Source organism: Rhea pennata, chromosome 7, assembly GCF_028389875.1.
Source record: "Rhea pennata isolate bPtePen1 chromosome 7, bPtePen1.pri, whole genome shotgun sequence".
NCBI lineage: Eukaryota > Metazoa > Chordata > Aves > Rheiformes > Rheidae > Rhea > Rhea pennata.
Genome location: NC_084669.1, coordinates 5,813,644 through 5,825,699, shown reverse-complemented (window position 1 = coordinate 5,825,699; position 12,056 = coordinate 5,813,644). Strand labels below are relative to the sequence as shown.

The 12,056-nt window shown below is 32.4% G+C and overlaps 1 protein-coding gene across 2 annotated transcripts in view; it reads left to right on the top strand.

The window, feature by feature from the left end:
• Positions 1–9,452, top strand: part of WDR11 (WD repeat domain 11) — a 41,983-nt gene extending 32,531 nt beyond the window's left edge. For both annotated transcript variants that reach the window (XM_062580326.1, XM_062580325.1), the window contains exons 21-29: positions 772–834; positions 1,985–2,050; positions 2,767–2,938; positions 3,210–3,305; positions 4,417–4,582; positions 5,511–5,608; positions 6,522–6,667; positions 7,492–7,574; positions 8,693–9,452. In XM_062580326.1, coding sequence (XP_062436310.1) covers positions 772–834; positions 1,985–2,050; positions 2,767–2,938; positions 3,210–3,305; positions 4,417–4,582; positions 5,511–5,608; positions 6,522–6,667; positions 7,492–7,574; positions 8,693–8,847 — 1,045 coding nt within the window. In that variant the 3' untranslated portion in view covers positions 8,848–9,452. The remainder of the gene's footprint in view (positions 1–771; positions 835–1,984; positions 2,051–2,766; positions 2,939–3,209; positions 3,306–4,416; positions 4,583–5,510; positions 5,609–6,521; positions 6,668–7,491; positions 7,575–8,692) is intronic.
• Positions 9,453–12,056: the final 2,604 nt, after the last annotated feature.

Here is a 12,056-nt window from a genome sequence, read left to right as displayed (position 1 = left end):
GGATGACAGGTCATAGGTGTGTATAAGACAGAGAAACAAAAGAAACAAGCAAGAAAGGAGAAAATCAAATTCTTTCAAAATCCTTGTGAACAGATAATCTCTTGTAAAGGGATACATGGGAATCTGTGAGCACAGATAAGAAACAGAAAAGGTGAAGAGGTTGTGAATTGTCATGGATGTAGGAATTCATAATGGCTGCAGATCTGTGGAAGCGAGGGAGAGATCAGTGCTAGAACTAACCAGTTGCAGGTGCCTGAGTGGCATTTATATATTTTGTGAAACATATTTTGTGCAAAGGGCTAGGGTTGATGATGCTACTGCAAACAAGGAATTAAAAAGCAGGAAGAAGAAGTATAAGGTGTAAGAAAAAGGATTTTAAGACAAAAATGTAACTGCTAGGGTTTCAGCATTGGAAGGAGTGTAAAAAAGGAAGGTGATTTAAGAGTGAAGAAGGTGCTGATACTTTCAGGGTTCTACATAAACTTCAAGGTCAATGAATAAAGAGAAAAGGAGGAAAAGAAACATTGGTGGCACTGATTCAGTGAGATTGAGAGAAAACAAAGATAGTCTTTAATTGTTTTTTTTTTTTTTGAACTAGTAACTAGAGAAAAACTAGGAATGAGTAACTAGAGAAAAAAATCTTGTAGGAGTTGCTTCCATAAGAATATGATAAATGGTTTCCACATAAGCTCTTGTGTTTTCTACTACCAATAATTCTCTTCCATTTCAGATAATATTGTCAATTTGGTAATTTTTTCTTTTTTAATGCAGTGATTATCCAGAAACTGAAAATATTAAAAACCTGATTCAAGAGCAATTGAATTCATTGTCCAAGTAAGAATCTTCTTATTAAAATTACTAAGGTACTGCATTCATATAAGGCACAAAACCAAAATTTATGATGATTGACAGCTTAATGAAAAAAGAATGCTTTTTACCTCATTAAAGATAAGCTTTGAGTAATGGCAGCTTTTAGTTTAAACACATTTAATAACTTACATGATTCCTAAAGATGACCCTGTATTCATTCTTTAGGAAAAAAAAAATATATTTTAAGCATGTGTTATGGTTTATTTTTATACGAAAGTAAATAAAAATATATTTTTAATAAACAAACTGTCTTGAAGTATTTGTTAAATAATGACTCAAAAATCAAAATGTGGCATTCTGGCTATGTAAAGTGGGTTGGAAGTCAGTGATTGAAATCAGTATACAATTTCTAATTTACTGGTGAGCATTTGTAATTTGTTAGGCAGTGCTTCTCCATGATACACGGTCATCTGATGTTGGTCCAGACTGTGTTGGACTTGAAGTACAGTGCTACTTAAATTTTCCAAGGTTTGTTAAGACATTTAAGCTCTGAGGCAGAAAAGAAGCTTTTGAAAATCTTCTGTTGAAGATATACCTCTATCCTGCTCCAGATGATTCTTACTTAAATTACTGTGCTTACATAGGAAACAGACTTCAGCATTCCATTTAAATTTTGAAAATATTATTCAAAACTAGGAAACAGAAGTTTTTCCATTTTCCTTTCCTACTTTCACTTAATAGGTTATTTTTTCATTTTTTTACCAATTTGAAAATATGTAGAAAGGCTAGAGGCATACATCTGGACCTCTTAAACTATGGCACTGCGTAATTATATACTTATTTGTAGTTATTTTAATCTTGTAGCCTGTAAAATCACTGCAAACTAAATTACAGCTTCTTATACACCCATGTGGTGGTTCCCTTTATTACAGGAATAAAGTAACTTGCTATTTAAACTGTTAGAGTGGCTTACTCCTTGAGATTTAATTATATTTCAAATTACATATACTTTCTGTTGCAACGTTTATTTGCTACAATTTTTTTCCAGTTCTGAAAAAAGATGTGCATTTTATTTTCTGGTTTTTCATTTATTAGATAATAAATGATATTTGTGTTTAGAAAAAAATAGTGCACAGCATTTTTACAGATTACTTACAATTTTCTCCTTTTGCAGTGACATAAAGAAACTTTTGCTTGATCCAGAGTTTACTCTTTTGCAAAGATGTCTTCTTGTTGCAAGGTAGCAGAGATTCATATAATTGTATAAAGTGTTTCGTAATAAAATCTTGATGCTATTATACTTCTAAATGTGTTTAAATTTTAGCAATAAGCTAATTCTCATCTAACTCAGGGCACTTGCTGAAGTACTTGAAGTTATGCATACGTTTGAGTGTTTTCAGGACAGGGAATGGAAAAGTAACCTTACCGAGACACTTAGTTTCCTTTGCTGAGTGTAGAGTACTTTCTTCAGTCTTGTTACTTTTGTAAACGCAATTCTACTAACCAAATTAAACTTACTTGTTCAGTGCCCAAAAGCGTAGCTCAAAACTTCGCATCATACGATATACTATATACAAACACTGGGAGGGCTAGTTCTTTATAGTTGTCTAGTCACACGTTTTTTTTCAAATTATTCCTAATAACTTTCATATTATTGAAAGGGGATATTAATGATTATATGTAAAATCATAATAAAAAAGCAATTATGAATAATTACTGAAAAATTCCCTGCTGGCTTTATGAACAGATCATTGAATTTGTTTTCTCTTGTAATAGTCTCCTATTTATCTAGTTTGCTAGATGTCATTCTGTAATCTGTTTTTGTAATTTGCCACATAGTTGTGCGTACCAAAAGTACTTTGTATCTTCTTTATATAAATATATTCTAAATTTATAACACACTCGTGGCATATGAACAATATCATTGTGTTTCTTATCTTGATTTTATGTTCTCAGACTGTATGGAGATGAATCTGAACTGCATTTCTGGACTGTTGCTGCCCACTATTTGCACAGCTTATTCCAGGATAAACTCACAAAACCAATCGATACAGATGTACTTCAAGAAAAATTGGTCAATCCATTGGATATATGCTATGACATACTGTGTGAAAATTATTACTTCCAGGTATTTCAAGCAGTTTAAAAATATATTTAATAAGAATGTGGTCAGAACAATGAAAAATCATCATTGTAACTTTTTTAGTAACTTTGAGCTTTTCTCTATACGTATTTCGCTTATTAATAACATATGGCTATGGATTAAATCACTCAATATTATTTAAGAACAGGGAATTTTTGTAACTCCTAAAATGTTTCCATGTTTTTGAAATGCTTATTTTTATCTGTTCTATTACTCTTATACTTCTAATTTTTTATTATTATTATTATTTGTACAGAAATTCCAACTCGAAAGGGTAAATCTCCAGGAGGTAAAGAGATCCACATATGATCACACTAAGAAATGTGCTGACCAACTTCTCCTCCTAGGCCAGGTTTGTGGGTAATATTTGGATTTTTTGTTCTTCCCTGTCTTTCTGTGTGCTTATCCTATTCAACTAAGGTTATGTTTTTTTTTTCAACTGAGTCACTTCATAGCAGTACTCCCTTAGTGCATAATTTTTGCTAGTATATTATTACATTGTAGGCTGAGTGTAATGATATGGCAGATGATACTGTTCTACTATAAAAATCTTCCCTTGTATCTTGTGACTAGAAAAGAAAGATTAATTCTGAGCTGCCAAGAAATAACTGAATAATAATATCACTTGGATAGGTCAGTCTGCACATAGTACTGCCATTCTAGGTATCAAAGGAAATGCTTAAGCTTTTCATATTGCCTCTGATCCAGCAGGTCTGTACTGACCGGTGAAAAACTATACAGAGCTGCTCACTGAGACCCTAACAAGAGTATTGTTGCATTTGTACAGTATGTTTAATTAGCTGTTTTCTACTGATGTAGTTATATTACATCCATTTCCAAGAAGAGCTTTAGTGCTACTAGCTTGAACTTAAGTGTTTCTATGCTACTGTGCATTTGAGCATGTCAGCAATTAAATCTAAAAGGTTGGCAGAGGTGCTTAGTCTTTACTAACTATCAGGAGTTTTCAGTTTTTCTTGCACAGTTTTTCTTGCACAATTTTTCTTTAAGTGTTAGTCAAAACTGCAAGGTGGAATTCATCCATTTATTTTAGAGTAACAGACAAAAAATCAGTTCTTGAGATCCTGACCAGGTTCTCTGTCTTTTATTTCTTCTTTGCTTATTTTAAATACTTATTATCCTTTTATATCTCTGCAAAATATGATTTAAACAAGAAAGTAAATGTTCTGAAGTCCTTGTGGCTCTTCTAGGACTCTTAGGCTGATTAAGCATGTTACATTCACGATGAGTCTTTAAATGCTATCCTCCCTAGGGATGCTTTTCTGAAATACAGTCCCAGTCATTAGTGCACTGGGGGATATTTCTCTAATCTGTTTTAGAATAACTTTCAGTGTTACTTCTTTCCTGTCTTAAAATGTCTAAAATACAATTTCAAGACTTTTTTTGTTTAAGTGAATATGTCTTTTTTTTCCTTTTTTTTTTTTTTTTTTTTTTTTCCTTTCCAGACTGACAGAGCAGTACAACTGCTGTTAGAAACAAGCTCAGAGAATGCACATTACTACTGTGATTCACTCAAAGCTTGCTTGGTCACAACTGTCACCTCCTCAGGTCCATCTCAGAGCACCATTAAACTGGTAGCAACGAACATGATAGCCAATGGAAAGCTTGCAGGTAAAATGCAATTTGGATTTTTTGTTTACCTATGAACTAGTAATTCTGATTATTATTATTAAAGCTACTGATGCAGCTGGAAGAGGAAAATGTGCTGTTATTATAGATCTTGTATGTTGTATATTTTGTAGTGTGTGCTATATATAGCGGTTAACTCAGAAACAAGCAGAAAAAAAGTTCAACTTATTTTGACTCTTTTTTTTCTTTTTATTTGAAACCGTATTTCTGGAGTGATTCTCTTAGCAATTGTTTGCATGCACGAAAAGAGTCTGAGCATATAAAGCTACATATTTTCTGCTTTCCTAATTAAAACAGTAAATTTGTATTTCGGTAAATATGTATTGTTTTGAAATACATTTTTACATGTATTATTATATGTATAGATCAATTTTTTTTAATACTTGAGGTGTACATAATATGGGATTGGCTGAAGTATTCAACAGCACGCAGAGAAAGTACATACACCCTTTTCAAAGTAATTTTCAAGTACTTTTTCAAATGCTTTTATAGTACTTGACTAAAAGAGATACGTTCCACTGTATGGATAATGTTACCGCCTCACTGTTAATAATTACAGTATGGACAACATTAAACATAGAAGATTTTTTCTAAAATCAGTTTTTCTGATTTATAGATGTCATAATATATTTATGATGAGAAATTCAGTGAACTTCTTGTCATTTCAATTTATGACAAAGATCAGTGGGACCTTTGTGAGGTACTTTGAAGCTCTTCAGCCTAGGGAAAAGCCTCAGCACTCAGGTTGTATGGAGAGTCAATTAGTAGAAACTAGGATTTTTCAACATCTTCATATGCAGGGAAGGAATACAAGAGGGATCCTTTTTCTGGGGATGAATGTTCTGCTCACACTTTTTATCATAATTCTTTTTTTCTTTTTTTTATTATGCAATCTGTTTTTATTTTCCAGAGGGTGTCCAGTTGTTGTGTCTGATAGATAAGGCTGCTGATGCCTGTCGCTACTTGCAAACCTATGGTGAATGGAATCGTGCAGCATGGCTTGCAAAAGTTTGTAATTTCTCAATTTTTAGATTATTAGCATAAACTACTTGCTTAGTGTATCTAGATATGAAAGCTGCTGGCAGTGTTAAAATTCTCAAATTAAAAAAAGGAAACATCGATTCAAAATAATATGATCAGTTTTTTCCATGCATTAATTTATAGTAAGCCAATCTGTTCAGTCAATATTGACAGATTCTTGCGTAAGAAAACTGCCATTAAGCCTCTTGACTGAAGCGATATATCCTTTTCAACCAAATGACAGCATTGGTGCCTGAAAACATATATAAGCTGTACTGGCATATAACTGCAGCACAGAGTTTACCATAAACTGCAAAAAATGAGCCTTAGAAGTGGATGAATACGTAGGCAGTGAACTTGTGTGAAGTTTCATGTGGTATGTTTGCTCATTTAAAGTTAACACTAACCAAACAAATTTACACCAACTTCTGGTGTATAGATAGTACCTCAAAATACCTTTAATATTCCATATTAAGCTACATAATAGACAAGAGTTAATTAGAATGGTCTTTCAGTGTCTCTAAAGCTTCTATTATATTTCTCCTGCAGAGAGGATGGAAAGAAACATTCGAGTTTTCTAAATTGATGAGTCCCACTCTTAAGAAAAAGGAGGACATTTTGTCTTTCAGTCTTCAGCAAATGCTAAAGATTTCTAAGTTCTTGATATCTGAGGTTTCAGTTAAGCCTTACCATAAAAATAAAATTAAATAAATGCATGGAAATTTTTTTCCATGTTTTCACATTTTTTTTTCCTTATTACATCCATTCAAAGGATTTTTTATAATAAAATTGGTAATTTGAGATGATGTTATTTCTGCGTTAAGGACTGAAAAAATGGAAGGAAAATATTTTATTAATTTAGCATCTGAGAATTCATAACTGGATTTTCCATCTTTTAAAGGTTCGTTTAAACTCGGAAGAGTGTACTGATGTGTTAAAGCGCTGGGTAGATCACCTTTGCTCTCCACAAGTCAACCAGAAATCCAAAGCCATTCTTGTCCTTTTGTCACTTGGATGCTTTACAAAAGTTGTAGAGATGTTGCACAGGTAAAGCTATATTTTTTTTCTTGTCTAAAATTCTCATTTGAATATATGTCATTCAGAAACCAAAGGGGTTTCCACAGTTTAATTTCTGACAGTTGTTTGCATTTAGTGTTACTTTTTTCTTTAATTGACATTCACCTCAACAGTGCATCATTTCTGTGTACTTATATTGATCTTTTTGTTGCAATTGCAGGAAAAATACTGTCATTCTAATTTACTGCAGGCTTTAAGACTGCTAACAAAATTTGACCAAGCAGTAACAATTTATAGTAGCTACAATTAGTTCTAAGTAAGTTGATCTTTGATCTTTCAAAAATTTTGTATCAAATGTCACTTCCTTGTGGCAAGGAGGAGTCAGATGCAGGGTGATATATGAAGCTTGGTGAGAGAGCAGTGCCACACCAACAGGTGCACGAGAAGACAGTGTGGTATGTTCCTACATATTGCCTCAGTACCTCAGGGTATCAGCACATTACTGTGTGGGAAACAGTGAGCAGTGTCACCATGTTAGTGAACCCTGCGCACCCTATGAAGCATGAAGGTGCCAAGAGCAAGTTGGAACAATAGGGGAAACTGCGAGAGCAATGCGTGAATGGTAGTGTGAATACGTGCCTGGTCACCAATAGTGACATTATTTAACTGTAATGGTATTCAGAAGCCCTGTTCAGCCCTTTTTGAGGAAGAGATTTGCCACTCCAGAATTATCTAGAAAGTTTTAGAAAGCCTGTACAAAAGGACTTGATGCAGTGTCCTGGAACACTTTTCTATTTTCCTGTCTTAACAAGTTATTCTTTTCCTTTTGTTTTTTTTTCCTTCGTGTTCAACAGTATGAGGTACTTCGATAGAGCAGCTTTGTTTGTTGAAGCTTGTCTGAAGTACGGGGCATTTGAAGTTAATGATGATACAAATATCCTTTTTTTGAAATCTTTTTCATTTATGTACTCACATAGAGTTTTATATGAACCAATTTTACATGTACTACAGTGCGCAAGAATAAAAATTCCTATTTTTGTTTTCCAGGGTGTGTATTTTGAAGGGATAATGAGGAAATGAGTGAAAAGGAGTACTTTGCATAAATCCGTACCACTACATCCTTCTAATAGTCTGCCACTGTTTTCTAGTGGTACTGAAAAGTAAATTAAAAGTGAAAGAAAAAAGAATAAAAAGAATAAAGAACAAATGATGAAATGTTCTTGCAGAACTTGGGAATTGTTACTTCAAAGCATACAGTGAGATCAGTGGTTCAGTTGTGTTTTGAACACTATCTCAAAAGAAATTTCAATACATTTAGTCCCTGTGCACACCAGCATAAGGTTCTGCTGACTGAAGTTCTTTATGAAGGGGTCAGTTTTGAGACAGTGAGAATAAGGAAGGTTAAAAATCAGAATTCAGGATTAAGCTGAAGGTGTAATAAGTATCAAATATATCAAATGGTATCTAAAGTATTCCCCAGTACAGTCTACATTTCTAATCCAGTTTTACAGAAACTCTGAACCGTCATTCTAACTTTTCTATTAAGATATATGTAGTAAGCAATAATGCATATGTAAGTAATATTTGATTGTGTTCTATGAAGTCATCACCAATATCACCTTTAAAGTAAAAAAGCCACTAAGAAGTCATGTAGATAACTCCATATGCATCTGATCAGTGACCAAGTCTTGTGTTATGTTCATATAATTTCTTAATTTCTTTGCAAGTTAGGAAGTGGTATAATGGGGAGCTGCTTATGTTCATTTGCATTTTATCTATTTATATTTTATTTCAATTTATGTATTATTTTAGTTAATACTTCACATGTCACCTGGTAAATGCTAATGTACAGTAAAGAGCAACATTTAAAGCAATGGTTTTTTTATCTTTATTTGTACTGAGAAGAGTTTTAGATGGAATTTAATATTTTGTTCCAGCACAATTAGCAATATTTGGCATTTTCAGTTTAAGAGAACTAAAGAGTGAGGAAAAAATGTGTTCTGAGCTTTTAATTTTGCCTTCCACTTGTGTTTTCCTTAATCCTTCATTTACATAAACTGATCCATGCTGTATTTGCAGATTATGCCAGGAGCTTGAAGATCCTAGGCTTTAAGCAGGGAGCTATTTTCTTTGCCTCAAAAGCAGGAGAAACTGGTAAAGATTTATTAATTGAACTCAAACAGCCTAAAGAGGAAGTGACACAAGGGTAATAATTTATTGTTAAAAGGAGATTTCCTGTCAAACAGAGTAAGATCAGTCAGGATGAGAGTCTGATTGTGTAAAAATGAATTTTCTCCTGAATCACTATGATAGCTAGTATATGTGATTTAAGCAAAAAATGTTAAATATTTGTGGAGGCAAGGTTAAGAACTGATTAATAATACACTTATCTCATTTTTATGTATAAATTGTCTTCATCTTCAAAAGAAGAGATGGAAGCATATGATAAAATTGTACAAGAATATTGCAAACTTTTTCAACTAAAGCAGATGAAAATCTAAAAATTTACTGAAGGAATTCTAAACATATATAGAAGTCTACATTTACTTCTAAAAATCAAATCTTTAGACATCTTCACTACTGTTGTATTTATATGTGTAAATGACTCAGACTGTATTATAAAAGTATAAATGTATTTAAAGAATAAATAGAGATCACAAGGCACACAGTTCAGTCTTGGAAAGTCATATTTTCTCAAATCCCATTTTCCTGTTTAAAATTGTATTTCAAATCAGTTCATTGTATTGGCATTTTCATAACTGCCTGGAATGGAATCCTTACTAGATTTAATTATAGAAATTGCAGTTTCTGAAAATCCGTCAAATATCCTGTATTTAGTCAAGATACTCTTATATTCCTTGTTATTGTTACATGTGCATTCCCTTCACACATAAGGGACTAAATTCTGCTTTGTGCTAGTTACTGGGATCAAAGAACCAGAAAGGATCCTACCTCAAAAGCAGCAAGCATTATGGTCATGCATAATACTCCTGAGCTGCTATTGCTGTCTCCACTGTTACCGATTTATTTCCTATTTGATTGTGTTATTAACAGTACGCAGAAAGAGCATTGTGCAAAGTCAAAATGTTGGCATTTTAATGAGGTACTTTTTAATGATGACATTTGTTATGTTTTGGGTATTTAAAGATGCCATTGATTTCTTTTTCATTTCCGTTTCAGTATTTCATCAGAAGCAAAATAGCTTTCCACAGTATCCTAATGTTTAAGTGTTTGTTTTCATTACTGTTTCTTATGTTGGATGGATCTTTTTTATTTATTACTGAATTCGCTGAGAGATTTTACAACGAAAGAGTAGATGTTAATGTTAAATCATACTTACAAACTAAAGACTGAAGCATGTGAAAATTATTCTTAGCTAAAAAGACTTTATTCCTCTTTAAATAAAGTTGTTGGAGCTATTGAAGTTTATTTTGCAGTAGTGGAAAGAATATCATGAAAAATATTTCTCATGGCTTTGAATGTAATTCATGCATTGTTTACTTAAAGGGCATTGGATTCTCTTTATGTCTGAATGTTTCTAGATGCATATTCTGCACTCCTTCCCTAAGGAGCACCAGCTTAAGGACATGTTTTAACTCCATGAACGTTTTCTTGCATTCAGGTCTAGAATAGCATTTTTGATAAAAGAGGATAAGTTTTTCGATATCATTATTTTCAGTAATGGTGGTTTTTATACAAATTGAAAATGTGAGTTTTGTTGCTCTAAACAGAAAACTAAATGTTTTAACCATAATGTGTCTTGTTTCTTATTGCCACATATTGCATACACTATAAAGTACATTCTGTTTAGTGTATTACAAACAAAGCTTATACAGTTACTCTAGTTCAGGAAAATAAGTATACAATGAAATTTGCCTTAAGTACTAACTGGAAAACAACAAAGTTATGCCAAACTGCTTGTCATTAGCAATGGGCTAACTTGTGGCTCACATTGACTACTACTACAACACTTCTCAATTCCTACTCTGGTTATCAGAAGCAGTACTCAGACATGGTTACTACACAGTTGATACAAGCACACTTGAATTTTGCCCTCAACAAGTCGGCTAGAGTTGTTTGTTATTAGGTCTTTGGGAAAAAATCTAATTTAATATATGATTGGAATTGCAAATCTGATCTTATGTTTTTTTAAAAAAAAACATTGCAAAGACCTTTTAATACTGAGTGTTTCTGTATACTTTTAAGTGTGAAGATTATGTGATACTCCATGTTGAAACCTATATGAAGAAAATATAGTGTAAAAGTGATTGAAAAATTCCTTTAGATTATTGTAGTGCTGTTACACTACAATAATAAACCAGACTTTGAGAATCTCCTGCATGTCTTGATTTAATACAAAAATGCAATCAGTTTTACTCATTTTGAATGTTTGTTGTGTTATTTGTTGTTGTCATTTTGTCTTCCAGACTAGAACTATGCTCATGGCTAGTTTTAGTAGAGGAAGTAGTTATCCTTTGTTAATATTGGATAGATTTTCCATATTATTACTAATGAAATATTGATTCTAATGTTGCTTAAGGTCTAAGGTCTAATGCTGGTTAAGGTTGTAATTACCAACCTTAATTAACAAACATGAAATTAATGGTAGTTAAATTTGAGTAGGGCATTGTCCACCATTTCCAGTCTTTAAAAGCATGGATATAAGTGATGAGAAAAAAAAATCCTTTTTATTTTCATGCTACCCTATAGACTGCTAATACAAGACTTTTCCTCCCTTTTCAGCTGATACAAGTGAGCTTTACGCATCTTGATTTAAATAAAGGAAGCAAGTACTTCTACATCTCTTAAATCAGTGTAGATAATCAACTTTTCAAAATATGAAATGCATTTGACAAGCCTGAGAGTTTTTGTATGTGTAAAGAAAGTGAACTAAAGCAATTAAAAAAAAAGTTTCTGGTAAATAAGATTTTAACCCCTTTAAATCCCTGTAAGAATTCCTTTCACTAAGCACTGTGAATAATACAAGTGTCAATTAAAGCTTATAATCTGTGTATTCCAGATTTTGTGTTTTGAAGCTTCTGTCAAAACTGATGTCTGTAATGCAGCCACCATTATGGAATCTGTGTTTATCCATTCTTGGTAATGAAGAAGCAGTAGAGGGTTTGCAATCCAATATATGGAGAGTCTTCATTCATCTCTTTTTGAACATGGGTCTTACGTTAAATAAGTTTGTTGTCTGATGATCTGAGCTGATTATTTGGTACCTATTTTAAGATCTATTTGTAAAAGGTCAGTATATTTTTGTAAATATGTATTTTTTTTGACTAAATATCATTATCTAGATGGAGAACTTGTAGAATAGATTTTGTGGCCTGACTCGTGGTGGTTACCCTTTTTATTATATTACATGAATGATTTTAAACTTGTATGACCAAGATTGTTTACTTTTTAAATAAGT